The sequence below is a fragment of the Lissotriton helveticus genome, chromosome 10 (genome assembly GCF_964261635.1).
Source record: "Lissotriton helveticus chromosome 10, aLisHel1.1, whole genome shotgun sequence".
NCBI lineage: Eukaryota > Metazoa > Chordata > Amphibia > Caudata > Salamandridae > Lissotriton > Lissotriton helveticus.
The window spans coordinates 1164017821-1164034946 of NC_136071.1; the positions used below are offsets into that span (position 1 = coordinate 1164017821).

General features: G+C 44.9%; 1 protein-coding gene across 2 annotated transcripts in view; it reads left to right on the forward strand.

Annotated features, from left to right (window-relative positions):
• ZNF385D (zinc finger protein 385D) overlaps positions 1–17126 on the forward strand; it is a 492120-nt gene that overhangs the window by 454126 nt on the left and 20868 nt on the right. For both annotated transcript variants that reach the window (XM_078663994.1, XM_078663993.1), the window contains 2 exons: positions 7786–8052; positions 10476–10654. In XM_078663994.1, coding sequence (XP_078520120.1) covers positions 7786–8052; positions 10476–10654 — 446 coding nt within the window. The remainder of the gene's footprint in view (positions 1–7785; positions 8053–10475; positions 10655–17126) is intronic.

Below are 17126 nucleotides of genomic sequence, written 5' to 3' on the forward strand. Positions count from 1 at the left end.
CCGCCTGGCCCCCCGATCGACCTCAACCCTGGGCCTGGCCAGGCCTCAGACATTCCGGCACCAACATCCACCCAGGAGGTGAGCGGGCTACTTGGTCAGTCAATGGGAGCAAGAGGTGTCGATGGCTCTCCCCCGCCAAGTGCCGCTCGCCCATCGCCTCCCCGGGCGCTGGCTCCACCCCCCTGCTGGGTGTCTGGACCCCCACATCCCGGACCTCCCGACCTCCAAGTGCGAGGGTCCGGACATCAAAGCACTCCAGCCCTATAACTGGGGCAGCTCCAGAGCAGGACGAGAGTTGTATCTTGGAGTCGAGAGACGCAAAGAAGACCTCATCCTTGACGGACTACTGGCGCTGCCGTAGCTCTGTCTTGTGCACCCTCGTCTTGCCTGCTGGCGCTGCCGCGGCTTTGGGAACCACCCTATCCTTCATCGTCGTCGGGACCTGCTGGCGTGGCCGCGGACCGTTTGTAACCACCACCTTCATCGGGACCTGCTGGCTCTGCCGCGGACCGTCGTCTTCCTTCATCCATCTCGGGACCTGCTGGCTCCGCCGCGGCCCGTTCATCTACACCACCGAGCTCGAGGATTGAGAGCTATTTCCATCTTTTTAGTAACAAGACTGTCCCGCTACCCTTTTCCCAAACAGAGACCAGAATAGAGGGGACCCCTGAGTCCAGACCTCCTTGTACCATTCTACCGTACTTGAAGAATTGCCTATAAAGTATCGTTGAACTTTATCCTTGTGTGGTGTCCGTCTGTGGGGGGGAAGTTACTTGTCTGTACGATTCACGGGAGACGGCTCTCCCCGGAGACCTCTCCCCTTATCCTCGGCCGGCCCTCCCGGTCCGTCTAACACTCCCACATAACCTAGGTTGCATGGGCATAATAATAGGTATACTACATTGGTAGTCTTGCAGTTCGTTAAAGTTCTTAGTAGTATTGGTACATCATTATGGGCCCAATTTTTGCTCTCAATGGCAAATTCACATGCAGTGCAAGACAGACATCTGTAATTTCCTGTGACAGGGGTACTTCCAATCAAAGATGTCTGTAAGTGTGTAGTATCTTTGGTTTGCATTCTTGACCGCGTTATTAGGTCTTTGAGATTTTTATTTTTTCTGTAAGCAAACACTGGTTTGGGTAGATGTTGTTCTTTCGGTCTGGTGGCATTAAGAATATGCCAGTTAGCATGGACTATTTGCTGGAGTTTGGCGTTCATGGTAGAATGTCTAGTTATGAATACCACTTTGTTCATGGGTTCTTTAACTTGGGGGGTGAGCAGATGTTGTCTATCGAAAAACCTAGCTCTTTTGTAGGAGTCACGAACTAGACGTTTTGGATAACCCCGAGTTATGAATTTGGCTTTCATGTCTTCTGCTCTTTTATCGAAGTCTGCTACTGAGGAGCAGTTTCTTCTTACTCGTAGGAATTGGCTAAAGGGAATGCTAGATTTTTGTGTTTTCGGGTGATAGCTTGTGTAGTGAAGAAGGGTGTTGCGAGCCGTAGGTTTAACATACAGGTCTACATTGAGGGTATTGTCTTTACTTAGTATACTTATGTCTAAAAATTCAACTTGTGTTTGGCTAGATGTTGCAGTAAAAAAGATGTTTTTATCACATAAGTTCAACCATGAGACAAAAGTAGAAAGATCTTCGGTTTCTGACGTCCATATAAAAAAGACGTCGTCTATGAAACGGGCCCATGATGTAATAGACTCACTGAAGGGGGCTATATTGTTGTAGATGTACTTAGACTCATATTTGGCCATGTAGATATTAGCTACAGTGGGGGCACAGGACGCCCCCATGCTTACACCCTTCGTCTGTTGATACAGAGAGCCATTGAAGTCAAAAGTATTTTCAGTCAGTACTATGTTCAGGCAATCTAATATGAACGTTTTGGAGCAATCTATGTGGTACATTTCAATGAACCATGATACTGCTGATATTGCCCCAGATTGCGGTATGTTCGAGTATAGGGCCTCTATGTCCATAGTGACCATCCATTGGGACTCAGGGTTGAAACTAATATTTTCAACTGTGTTGATGATGTCTCTAGTGTCTTTAATATATGATGGGATTCTGGGTACGTGTGGCCTCAAAATTGTATCAATATATTTAGACAAGGGTTCTGTTACAGATCCGATAGTGGTGACTATTGGTCTGTAGGGAGGGTCCTGACTGTTTTTATGGATTTTTGGAATTCCATAAATGGCTGCCATGGTGGGTTGATGGACATTGAGGTATTGCCACTCTTTCTCACAAATTATGTTGTCATTAAGCGCCTTTGTGGTAAGAGCTAAAATGGTCGACTGTACTCTTTTTGTGGGATCTTTTCGTATCGGGATATAGTGAGTGTTGTCATGTAGGAGTTTTTCCATATTCTGAATGTATTGTTGAGTGTCTAGGACCACAATGCCACCTCCTTTGTCACAGCACTTGATAGTTATATTCTTGTTGGTTTTTAAGGTTTGTAGTGCCAGGTGTTCATCATGAGTAATGTTAAAGTTAGGGAACGGGATGTATTTCGTTGCAGCTGTTAATTTGTTGAACACCACATGTTCAAATATAGCTATTTCAGGAGAGACTTGCTCTAAAGAGGGTAGGAAGGTGGACAGTGGTTTTAGTCCAGATCGATTGATGGCTGGATCTATTTGAGGCTCGGTGTCTGCAAAAAAGTTTTGGAGTCTGATCTTTCTAAAAAAACTCATCATTTATTGATGGTGCAGTGCGGAACGAAAGAGAGATCTTTTGTGAGTAACTGTTCTGTCGCAGGATTGAGTTGGTCATTACTTAAGTTGAAAATAGGGATCTCTTTCAGTCGCGCCAGTATTGAGCATGACGCGTGACTAGGTATTGGTTGGGGTTCGGGTACATGATGGGAGCTTCCTGATAATTTTGAGTTGGAGGGTAAGGCTGCAGGGATGGTCCAGTATATTGTTGGTTTGGCGGAGGAGGATAGTGTTGGTTTGTCGGTGGAGGATAATGTTGATTGTGCTGTTGAAAATTGCCTCTGAATCGAGTCTGATGTCGGGGTCTCCAGCGTCCCTGTGTATTCCCTCGCCTGCTAAAAAAGGCCTGTTACCTCTAGTATGGAATCCTCGTTGGTGTATAGTGCCTTGATCAGCATCACTGTTAATGCCTTCATTATCAGACCCAGAATTGTCTGAAAATGTGATAACTTTCTTGGGTATGTGGGTTTGGTTGGGTTGATCTAGCGCCTCTCCTAAAGGTTCTGGCTCGTAGTAGTTATCTGCCAGATAAGGATAAAATTTCTCTTTACTAAAATATTGGACATCTTTTTTGAGTTTATCCATCTTTCTTTTAAGAAGATAATCACTATATGATTGCATTTCTTTCTCCATATCTTCAAGTTTTTTAACAGCATCTTCTACTGCTGTATTGTTTTTAAGTTTTACTTCTAGATCACTTATTTCTTGGAGGAGAGTTTCTACTAGATGTTTAGCTGTGTCTACTATCAGCATCATTAGGTCCCTCGAGCATCTGTTAGCTATGAGGGACCACCTTTCTAAGAACCTCCGTATTTGTACAAAGAGCCCAGGAATGTTCCTGACCCTCAGGCCTTGGGGTATGACTCCTGCTTTAAGATACTGGAGCATGAAGTGGCCATGGAGTTCTATTATTTTTGGTTTTTTCTTTAGTGCCAATAGTTGCTGATATTCTGTGTTGTTTTGGATGTTTTTACTAAATGGGGTATCAGTAGTGGTTAGATCTCCTACCATGGAGTTAAAGTCTTCATCGGAAAACCCAAAGGTAAGTAGTTTCTCCATTAGCCAAAGGGAGGTGAAAGGGTCAGAGAAACCATATACAGAAAGAAATAGAAGGAAGAGAAGTACAAAAGTTGTAGAATGGATAGGATGGGGAGAGAGAGAAAGAGAGAGAAAAGGTGGAGGAAGGATGGACGTGAGGGTGGACAACAAGGATAATAGAGAGGGAAGGAGGTGTGTAACTACAGAGTAAGATGCAACCTGAAAATTAAACTAACTAAGAACCCCCACACAGACAGGCTGTGGAGACCATGGGTGTGAGAAAAGGAGGTATCCCCAACTAGAGTTCCTAAATTGGGATAACTGAATGTTTGAAAGAACGATTATTTAGGAACAAGGGTTTTGAATAAAAAGGACTGACGACAGTAGTTAATGACAACAAAAGTTCCTGACTGTGGATAAGCAATAGAAGGTGTGAAGGAACATATCACCAAAAAGATATTTTATTCAAAAATATATTTTTATTTTTATCTTTATTACACATTTCATAAATAGATTTCGAGTAGATACAAAAAATAATATATGTAAAAAGGTGAATTTATAGTCACAAAAACATGGCTAAAGATACTTTGACATTGCTACGCGCGTTTCGGCCTTAAGCCTTCATCAGGAAGCCATGATATATGTTCCACAATGCACTTATACAAAATACATGAAAAAATCCATATCAGTGTCAGTGTCACGTCCTAATATTTACATTATATACATATACAATACATTTAAGTCAATATTTACAAGGCTATCATTATAACAAGGTACAACAAACAATCTAAATATATACATCTATCTATCTATATATATATATATCAGGAGCGACCCGTGCAGGTAAGAGCGGTAGTGAGGGGTGGAGGGGACTCGACAGACGTTGACGAGGGAAAATTTATTATTTTGTCGAGTCCCCCCGTTTGACCAATTTTCATTAAAATTTCCAGAAAAACTTTCATACACCTCAGCTCCTTCCTGGAAAGATTCAGGGTGATCCTTTAAGTAGGAGCATAAAAAATGTTTTTCCCATGCAATTTCCCATAGAATTTGTGGGAAGCGATACAGCAAAAACGGCAGAACATAGTTACACCAAATTTGGCAGGAAGTTAGATCTTTAATCACGAAACATGATTTTTTGTGATTTGATTTACATTTATTTAGATGTTTTGGGAAATTATTCTTAAAAAAATATTTATATTCATAAAATAGAGCATTCTGATTGACATAAAGGGTTCTGTTCTCATCCACTCCTTCGGTAACGCCGGACCAGTACTGGTCCAACTGTACAGAGTAACCTGAATGGCTAGCTGCAATATCAAGAGAAATGTTGTGCTCACCATTTCAGGACTCAGGGAACTCAGCCCCTTGCGCTGAAACTTGTGGGGGGTCTACTTGGGATAAAAAAAAGCAATTGTGCTGTGGGTTCTGCACTACTACCGCGGAACCTAGTGAGGTCGCCGCTGAGTACTTGAGGGGTACCACAGGACTCAGCGTGATTCCCCATGAGGCCGCGCAGCAGTTGGGCAGAGTGCAACGGCACCATGCAAGCGTTAAAAAGTAAAACTTGCAATATCCCATAGTACGTTGGTGTGCTGCTGGTGAGATGGTACCAAAGGAGAATCAGGTTATAGTGAATAAAAGTTAAAATAAACGGAAAATGTGTGGTGGGTGTTCAAGGATGGTTGTGCGACCATGGGGGTTGGCAAACAACATGGGAGGGTGGATGACAATAGGAAACAGGGTGCTGGGTCTATCATTTAACATGTCACGAGTGATGCAATATGTGAAGTTATAAGCATTGCATAGCGTGGTGTGTGTTATAGATCGGTCAATAAATTATAATTGGTGAATTTCAGAATTTATGTATTTTTAAAACAATAGTTTTAAAAATAATTTCAAGGTTGAATTATAACATCACTTTAACCTTTGTTTTTTTCAGAAAAAAATATATATGTATACAAAACAAAGCACAGTTGAACAATTGTGTTTAGGAACTAACACAATATACAACATAACTGTTGTTTCCAAATATTTGTTTTTTCCATGATGATTGACCGTAAGTTATTTCGCTTGTTGTGTAGGTTCCCCAACATTACTTTTGAATTCCAGTGGTTTTGTGCATTTGAGCCTCAAACACTTTTTAACGGTATTTCATTGAGTTTCCTTGTGTTTTTTTTATATTTTTTTACTATGATTGAAGGTCCCACTCAGTACAGCCTTTGACAGCTTGGACCCACACTGCAACCCCACAATAGCTGCCCAACCCACTCGGTGCATGGATTTTGGCCCTTCACCTAGCTATTCATGGCTACCCAACGCACCCTGCAAATGATTGTTGTGTTTGGCTTTGCTTGTGCTTTTTTTTACAGTGCTTAAAAATTTCAAGTTTGATGCCACTTGCTAGTCAGGCACAAACGTGTCTGTCAAATCCACCACCTAAGATGGGCTCTTGTGAGCTCGAGAGACGTCCCCACCTCGCGGGTCGCGTGGAAAAAATGGCACTTTATTCAGCTGTGCTGGGAGTGTTCCACACATATGGGTACCCATGATCACAGCCACCTTTTTGATTGGCCAGCATGGCTGTGTACGTTCGCACTGTACAAAACTTGTGAGTCTGAGCCAATTGGCAAGTTTCAATATGACCCAAAAATATTTTTCAGTCATAATCCAGCCACGTTGTACTAACATTTGAAAGTGAATTGAAATCAGAAGTTTTAATGGCAATGGTATAGAAATGTGTTACCCCTTTAATGCCCGCCTGGCCTCCTTTTAAAAAACTTATATCTGGAAAACGATTGAATGGATTTATAGCAAACATTGTGTAAATCGATTCAGCCTTTTCATAAACATACAGTGGAAAATCCCATGCCACATTATCCGACAAGGGCTCAAGGTCAAAGTTCATAGGTCATAAACCACAGGTCAAATAAGTAACCCTGCAGAGATATATACAGTGGATCTGATTCTCAAAAAATGGGAATTTCCTTCAATGTATGTACACGTGTTAGGATTAAATTTCCAACTTTTCAGGTATGCAGGTAGCAACACGACGGCTGGTGCAGTTTCCAAGGAGAAGTTCTGCAATTAGTTTGTAAATTCCATGTATGAGACAATAATGACAATAATAAATTCCATGTATGAGTAAGTTTGTTGCCCAAGTGAGATTTGATATATTTTTCTTCTGGAGACATCCCTTTCCATGCAATCCAACCAATAGGGGATATTTCTCCTTACATCTCACCCTAGGTGCTGACACAGTCCTTCACAGGAGTAAATCTCTTGTGGGAATGTGCCTGACAGAATCTGTCACTACCCACAGACAGGGAAATGTGTAGGTGTTTATCAATTTATGTATGCATCCCTACCCTCGAAGTCCAAAATCCAGCCCTAAGAGAAAATTTGCTCCCACCTAACGTGTGAAGAACTGTTAGTAGGTGTGAATTGACATTTTATGATTGCAAGTGTGGAACTCTGTGCTTGTAAGACTGGCTACAATGCAACTGATTGATTAAGTAATTTGAAATAAAATATTGCAAATAAGCCAGATGCTTGTTGTCATATTTTAGAGTTTCCTAAAATCCAGATCAACAATTATCTTTGTCAAAGAGCTAAAATAACATTGATTGTAAAAGAGTAGACCGAGTTTAATACTGTTCTTATTAGGTTCCCACAGCAAATATATAAAATTATTACAATTCTCTTTAACAGGTATTTGCGTTTTTTGCGATTTTTGCGCTTTATATCTTACATACAAAATTTGCTGTGTCATCAATTTTTCTAATAGACCTTCTATAAACTGGTGTGGCAAAAACAAGATTTAAATTCTGGATGGGAAAATTGCATAAGACACGCTTCCGAGCCTCAAATTAAACGGGTTCTACTACAAACCATCATGTTGCACATTCCTTGCTTTGTACACATTCCAAGTCATAATTGAACTGGACATAATGCTGAAGGCATCTAGACTTTATCTCAAATTTTATAATTAACTCTGTCATTCTTGTTCTTTGCAGAGAGCCCGCCAGGACCACCAGCCATATCCATCCCGCCAACACCAGCGCCAGCATTGCAGAACAACGGTGGTGTGATCGCGGACACGCCCCCCAAGAGAGTCTCTCCCATCACCACCAATACCACCACCATCACCACCACCACCACCACAAGCGATGCCGCGTGCCCTTCCGCGGAGACCGAGGAAGAGAAGGCCAAGAGATTGCTCTACTGTTCGCTGTGCAAAGTGGCCGTCAACTCCGCCTCCCAGCTGGAAGCGCACAACAGCGGTGAGGCACGGCAATTTCTCTTCACTTGCCGCGGCCCTGCAATTATCCTGGGCACAATGCATTAGCTCTCTTTGCAGCAGTAGACGAGGAGGAGGCAGAAAACCAGCAATTACAGTGCCTGAAATTTATTCGCTATCTTGGTATAAAAGAAATGACAAGGAAAGAGTATTTTTTATGTAGAGGGAGGGGTAAAAAATAAATCTAAATGTAGTAGAAAAAAGTAGTCATTTTTTTTGCAATTTCAGCCTTTCATGTTTCTTGGAATCATGCAGTTAAGTGACAGCACCTATTCTTCCGCCTTTTGTATTTTGCTGTGTTGCCGGATTACCCACATTCACATTTCACAGCGGCTAATGGCATGTGATAAGTGGAAGAGATTGTGTGAAATAATGGGCATTTCTTCCAGCAAGCTGGAAGAGCAATTCTAGAGAAGTCACATTAGAAAAAAAAATCCTATATGATTGCTAATCCCTTAGTGGCTCGAGTCGTGTGATGTTTGGTCTTCAGTTCAGCGAATTGCAGAACACAAGGGCTTATGTACAAGCCCCTTGCGCCGCTAATGCAAAACTTTTAGGGGCAGATTTACAAGCCCCTTGCGTCATTTTTGCACCGCTATGCAGCACCGTAAAAATGTGGCCCAATTACAACATGACGCATCTAGGGAGATGCGTCACATTGTAAAGCCCTGCTTCAGGTATAATGTATGCAGGGTGGGCGTTCCAGCGCAAAAGAGCCTCGTAGAAGTGATGCAGTGAAATCTACAAGATTTCACTGCGCCACTTCTAGGATGCCAATGCGTCAAATTCAGAGTTATCTGGAATCTGCGAAAGGTCTCCATTTCCATGCCTCCACATCATGCAGTAAGAAGCAATTCAATAGGATGAAGGTACAAACCTGACAATCACAGTCGATGATGGAGAGGGTAAACATCTGGATGAGGCTAGGGGCCGGATTTATATGTTGGTGGAGAGGGAACTTAGGGGCATATTATCAAGACGGGCGATACAAATATCGCCGTTTTAGCGGCAGAAAACTGCCGCTAAAACGGCGATAATGGGCTTGATAATATGCTCTATGGAATTCCAATTGAAGCCCATGTTAAATGTGAAGGACATTTAACATGGGCTTCAATTAGAATTCCATAGAGCATATTATCAAGCCCATTATCGCCGTTTCAGCGGCAGTTTTCTGCCGCTAAAACGGCGATAATTGTATCGCCTGTCTTGATAATATGCCCCTCAGTTGGTACATTGATGGAGTTCCCTCCCCACCAACACAGTGGTCCACCCGCACAATTTAGATGCATGCAGACCTTAAGTTTGGCTACAACAGTGACTACTCCATACTTCTCTGACGGAGTAAGGGCAGTCGGAGAATTGGCTATATGTCCGTCCACCCAATTCGGATGGGCAGATATAGAGCTGTTTTATACTATTACTGCCAGGCAAACCCTGGTAGTGAGGGACGTAAAAAAGAAATTAGGCCCTCCTCCCCATAGGACATAATACCCATGGTGAGGGGAGAATTTGTTGGTAATTTTCAAAAAGAAAACCTAATTTTCGCAATTTGTGATTTCCTCAAGCTGGAGGTCATTTATAAATCTAGTGGGCGGTCCCACCACCAGGGCGACGTAGGAATTGACTCTTTCCCCCTGGCAGAATATCATCCCACCCAAGGCTTCTTATAGAGTCATCGCTACTGATTTAATTTTATTGTGTTATGTTAATAAATCTATTGGATATTACAGCGCAGTCCGAAACCAATATTTTCCTTTTTGTGTCGCAACAGTTCCACATTCACCGTCCACCTTTTCGATATCAATTAGCTCTTTTATCAAGGATTTCTTGCTGTTTCTTTAAAAAACGCATGAGTTGGCAAAGCCAATGAGTATGGCTTTAATGAGGTAATGCGTGCACATACGGGTTTTCACAGATCTGATGACACTATTAGTACCTTGTCACTGTGCACCCTGCTGCATGGCACTGCATGTTTGTCGAATAAGAAACATAGATTTGACACAGGAGGCACAGAAAGGCAGAATGCGAGCACCTTAGATCACTGGGTACTCAGTGCTTAATTTGACCAGGCGGTTTCCGGTGTTTGGCACCCGCTCATAATTGTCAACACCGGCGCTTGTGAGAGTCTGCCACAAGGTGGCGCTGTCTGGGGGAATTTAGAGAGGACCAGAGCAACAGGCAATAATTAATTCAATATACAGTAAAAACAACTATTACCTGTCGCCCAAGCCATTCCTATAGCGTTGGGGGCCGGAAATAGTCCGAATTGGCACACTTGGAGGAGTGCGATGGTTAGTACTTGTGCTGCAGAAAGGACAAGCTGAAGTTCACATGCTTGCACCACTGGTAAACTGAGGGCTTTGGCATGCCATTGTGTCTAACTGTTTTTGCCTTTCATCCTCCTAGGAACGAAGCACAAGACGATGGTGGACGCGCGGAACGGCAGCGGGAACATCAAAGCTTTCCCCAGGGCTGGGGTGAAAGGCAAGACCCCGGTGGTGAAGGGGAGCACGGGCCTGCAGAACAAAACCTTCCACTGTGAAATCTGCGACGTGCACGTGAACTCCGAGACGCAGCTCAAGCAGGTGAGCGGGGCCCGGTGATGCGCGTGTGACCCAGGAAGTAATAGACTTCCGCGAAGCGAGTGGGCGGTCCTTAACTGGTTACCGCTCTCCCTGACCTTGTTACAGAGCTCCAATCAGGGACTCACAACAAGGGCTACTTGAATGAAATGAAATGAAAAGACCATTTATAGAGCGCGGTAGCTACCCTCAGGCGTCCTAGCGCTGCAGACATTACGCTTGTTGATGAGCAGTTAAAGCTATTCTGGTTTGTTAAAAGCAGAGTTTTTATGAGTTTGCGAAAGGTGAGCACTTGACCCAGAAATCCAGTGAGATAATGATCACCTATTGTAACTTTTTGGAGAACAACAGGAGTATTTTTATACCTACTGCACCAAAATCTGAATGCGCTGGTAGTAGGCGTAGTATTAACTTTATTTTACCCAAAAACCATAAAAGTATTACAATCACTTCCATAAAATCACATTAAAAGAGATAAATGTAATCGGTAGATAAAAACTTCTTCGAAAACATTACATAATAAAATATAAACATACAATAATTAATCTAATGGTTGAAGCTTAACCTCTTCCATGCGTTGGACGGCCAGGGGCCGCCCGACGTCACGGTGGGCATGTGCGTCGGACGGCTGTCCAAACTGTGCACGCGTAATTTTTTTCCGCAAAGCGGTTATTCCAGGTGTCATCTCACAAACCATATAATACAACCCCTGTGACAGTGTTTGGGTAAAAACTGGGCTTTTTCACCTGTTAAATTTTGGCCGACCTAATCTGCTGAAATGTAACACAGGGTGCTAATTTTCTTGCACCAAGTAATTTCCTGATGCAATAACCATCACACAACGCCTACCGAAAAAAAACTAGCACCGTTGAGGGCCACCCTCCATGCTGCTGCACGCTCATCACAGGCGTAAAACAAGCATTAGAAATGCAATCGGGCTCGGATTTATTTGAGTTTGAGCTAATGGCATTGTAAATGCCAATGTATTGTTGCTATGTGTTATGGAGTGTGTTCATGGGGTGTGTACTGCCAGTGATCTCCTTGTGAGTGTGAGAATATTGCACCGTTACTGCCTGTGTTGTCCTTCTTGTGAGTGTGAGAAGCTTGCACCTCTGCTGCCTGTGGTCTCCTTGTGAGTGTAAGAAGCTTGCACTGCTGCTGCCTGTGATGTCCTTCTTGTGAGTGTAAGAAGCTTGCACTGCTGCTGCCTGTGATGTCGTTCTTGTGAGTGTGAGAAGCTTGCACAGCTGCTGCCTGTGAGTATGAGAAGATTGCATTGTGCATCTCTGTGCTGTGCCTGTTCTTTATAAGGGACTCTTGCTCTGTTGCTGCTGCTGCCTTGGCACAGTACCTGCTGTGAGTTTGTGAAGGAAGCTTGCACCGCTGCTGCTTGTGATGTCCTTCTTGTGAGTGGGAGAAGCTTGCACCTCAGCTGCCTGTGGTATCCTTGTGAGTGTAACAAGCTTGCACAGCTGCTGCCTGTGATGTCCTTCGTGTGAGTGTGAGAAGCTTGCACCGCTGCTGCCTGTGAGTATGAGAAGATTGCATTGTGCATCTCTGTGCTGTGCCTGTTCTTTGTAAGGGACTCTTGCTCTGTTGCTGCTGCTGCCTTGGCACAGTACCTGCTGTGAGTGTGTAAGGGAAGCTTGCACCACTGCTGCTTGTGATGTCGTTCTTGCGAGTGTGAGAAGCTTGCACCTCTGCTGCCGGTCGTCTCCTTGTGATTGTAAGTAGCTTGCACTGCTTCTGCCTGTGATGTCGTTCTTGTGAGTGTGAGAAGCTTGCACCGCTGCTGCTTGTGATGTCCTTCTTGTGAGTGGGAGAAGCTTGCACCTCAGCTGCCTGTGGTCTCCTTGTGAGTGTGAGAAGCTTGCACCGCTGCTGTTTGTGATGTCCTTCTTGTGAGTGTGAGAAGCTTGCACCGCTGCTGTTTGTGATGTCCTTCTTGAGAGTGGGAGAAGCTTGCAACTCAGCTGCCTGTGGTCTCCTTGTGAGTGTAAGAAGCTTGCACAGCTGCTGCCTGTGATGTCCTACTCACTACTCTACTCTACTCACTACTCACTACTCTGCACTCACTACTCACTACTCTGCACTCACTACTCACTACTCTACTCACTACTCACTACTCTACTCACTACTCTACTCACTACTCTACTCACTACTCTACTCACTACTCTACTCACTACTCTGCACTCACTACTCACTACTCTGCTCACTACTCACTACTCTACTCACTACTCTCCACTCACTACTCTGCACTCACTACTCACTACTCTACTCACTACTCACTTCTCTACTCACTACTCACTTCTCTACTCACTACTCTGCACTCACTACTTTACTCTCTACTCACTACTCACTACTCTACTCACTACTCACTACTCTACTCACTACTCTACTCACTACTCTACTCACTACTCACTTCTCTACTCACTACTCCGCACTCACTACTTTACTCACTACTCTACTCACCTCACTACTCTACTCACTACTCTACTCACTACTGACTACTATACTCACTACTCTGCACTCACTACTCACTACTCACCTCACTACTCTACTCACTACTCACTACTCTACTCACTACTCTACTCACTACTCACTTCTCTACTCACTACTCACTACTCACTACTCTACTCACTACTCTACTCACTACTCTACTCACTACTCACTACTCTGCACTCACTACTCACTACTCTGCTCACTACTCACTACTCTACTCTCTACTCACTACTCTGCACTAACTACTCACTACTCTACTCACTACTCTACTCACTACTCTGCACTCACTACTCACTACTCTGCACTCACTACTCACTACTCTACTCACTACTCACTACTCTACTCACTACTCTACTCACTACTCTACTCACTACTCTGCACTCACTACTCACTACTCTGCACTCACTACTCTGCACTCACTACTCACTACTCTAATCACTACTCTACTCACTACTCTACTCACTACTCACTACTGCACTCACTACTCACTACTCTGCACTCATTACTCACTACTCTACTCACTACTCTACTCACTACTCTACTCACTACTCTACTCACTACTCACTACTCTACTCACTACTCTACTCACTACTCACTACTCTACTCACTACTCTACTCACTACTCACTACTCTACTCACTACTCTGCACTCACTACTCACTACTCTGCTCACTACTCACTACTCTGCTCACTACTCTCCACTCACTACTCTGCACTCACTACTCACTACTCTACTCACTACTCACTTCTCTACTCACTACTCTGCACTCACTACTCACTACTCTACTCTCTACTCACTGCTCTACTCACTACTCACTACTCTACTCACTACTCACTACTCACTACTCTACTCACTACTCACTTCTCTACTCACTACTCTGCACTCACTACTTTACTCACTACTCTACTCACCTCACTACTCTACTCACTATTCTACTCACTACTCACTACTCTACTCACTACTCTACTCACTACTCTACTCACTACTCACTACTCTACTCACTACTCACTTCTCTACTCACTACTCACTTCTCTGCACTCACTACTTTACTCACTACTCTACTCTACTCCCCTCACTACTCTACTCACTACTCTACTCACTACTCACTACTCTACTCACTACTCTGCACTCACTACTCTGCACTCACTACTCTGCACTCACTACTCTACTCACTACTCTACTCACTACTCTACTCACTACTCTACTCACTACTCTACTCACTACTCTACCCACTACTCTACCCACTACTCTACTCACTACTCTACTCACTACTCTACTCACTACTCACTACTCTGCACTCACTACTCACTACTCTGCTCACTACTCACTACTCTGCTCACTACTCTGCTCACTACTCACTACTCTACTCACTACTCACTACTCTACTCACTACTCACTTCTCTACTCACTACTCACTTCTCTGCACTCACTACTTTACTCACTACTCTACTCTACTCACCTCACTACTCTACTCACTACTCACTACTCTACTCACTACTCTACTCACTACTCTGCACTCACTACTCTGCACTCACTACTCTACTCACTACTCTACTCACTACTCTACTCACTACTCTACTCACTACTTTACTCACTACTCTACTCACTACTCTACCCACTACTCTACCCACTACTCTACTCACTACTCTACTCACTACTCTACTCACTACTTTCTACTCACTACTGACTACTCTGCACTCACTACTCACTACTCTGCTCACTACTCACTACTCTACTCACTACTCACCTCACTACTCTACTCACTACTCTACTCACTACACTACTCACTACTCTACTCACTACTCTACTCACTACTCACTACTCTGCACTCACTACTCACTACTCTGCTCACTACTCACTACTCTGCTCACTACTCACTACTCTACTCACTACTCACTACTCTACTCACTACTCTGCACTAACTACTCACTACTCTGCACTAACTACTCACTACTCTACTCACTACTCTACTCACTACTCTGCACTCACTACTCACTACTCTGCACTCACTACTCACTACTCTACTCACTACTCACTACTCTACTCACTACTCTACTTACTACTCTACTCACTACTCTACTCACTACTCTACTCACTACTCTACTCACTACTCACTACTCTGCACTCACTACTCACTACTCTACTCACTACTCTACTCACTACTCTACTCACTGCTCTACTCACTACTCTACTCACTACTCACTACTCACTACTCTACTCACTACTCTGCACTCACTACTCTACTCACTGCTCTACTCACTACTCACTGCTCTACTCACTACTCTGCACTCACTACTCACTACTCTGCACTCACTACTCTGCACTCACTACTCACTACTCTACTCACTGCTCTACTCACTACTCACTGCTCTACTCACTACTCACTACTCTGCACTCACTACTCTGCCCTCTGCCCTCACTACTCTGCCCTCTGCCCTCACTACTCTGCCCTCCCTACTCTGCCCTCACTACTCTGCCCTCACTACTCTGCCCCCACTACTCTGCCCTCACTACTCTGCCCTCACTACTCTGCCCTCACTACTCTGCCCCCACTACTCTGCCCCCACTACTCTGCCCTCACTACTCTGCCCTCACTACTCTGCCCTCACTACTCTGCCCTCACTACTCTGCCCTCTGCCCTCACTACTCTGCCCTCTGCCCTCACTACTCTGCCCTCCCTACTCTGCCCTCACTACTCTGCCCTCACTACTCTGCCCTCACTACTCTGCCCTCACTACTCTGCCCTCACTACTCTGCACTCCCTACTCTGCCCTCACTACTCTGCCCTCACTACTCTGCCCTCACTACTCTGCCCTCACTACTCTGCCCTCACTACTCTGCACTCCCTACTCTGCACTCCCTACTCTGCACTCCCTACTCTGCACTCCCTACTCTGCCCTCCCTACTCTGCACTCACTACTCTGCCCTCACTACTCTGCCCTCACTACTCTGCACTCACTACTCTGCACTCACTACTCTGCCCTCACTACTCTGCCCTCACTACTCTGCCCTCACTACTCTGCCCTCACTACTCTGCCCTCACTACTCTGCCCTCACTACTCTGCCCTCACTACTCTGCACTCTGCCCTCCCTACTCTGCACTCTGCCCTCACTACTCTGCACTCACTACTCTGCCCTCACTACTTTGCCCTCACTACTCTGCCCTCACTACTCTGCCCTCACTACTCTGCCCTCACTACTCTGCCCTCACTACTCTGCGGGTGTGTGGTGGTGTGTGTGTGGTGGTGTGTGTGTTTGTGTGTGTGGTGGTGGTGTGTGTGTTTGTGTGTGTGGTGGTGGTGGTGTGTGTGTGTGGTGGTGTGTGTGTGTGTGTGGTGGTGTGTGTGTGTGTGTGTGTGGTGGTGGTGTGTGGTGGTGGTGGTGTGTGTGGTGGTGTGTGTGTGTGTAGTGGTGTGTGTGTGTGTGGTGGTGTGTGTGTGGTGGTGTGGGTGTGTGTGTGGTGGTGTGTGTGGTGGTGTGTGTGGTGATGTGTGTGGTGATGTGTGTGGCGGTGTGCGCTTGGTGAAAGCGTGCACTGCCGGATGGTGGTGTGCGCATGTGTAGTTGTGTGTGTAGTTGTGTGTGTGTAGTAGTGTGTGTGTGTGTGTAGTAGCGTGTGTGTGTGTAGTAGCGTGTGTGTGTAGTAGCGTGTGTGTGTGTAGTAGCATGGGTGTGTGTGTAGTAGCGTGGGTGTGTGCGTGTGCGGTTGGTTGTGGGGTTGAGTGTGTGTGTGGTTGAGTGTGTGTGTGTGGTTGAGTGTGTGTGTGTGTGTGTGGTTGAGTGTGTGTGTGTGTGGTTGTGTGTGTGTGGTTGAGTGTGTGTGGGTGTGTGCGTGGGCGTGTGGTTGTGTGTGCGTGGGCGTGTGGTTGTGTGGGTGTGTGCGTGGGGTTGTGTGCATGGGCATGCGGTTGTGTGTGCGGTTGTGTGTGTGCGTGCGTGCGGTTGTGTGTGTGCGGTTGTGTGTGTGCGGTTG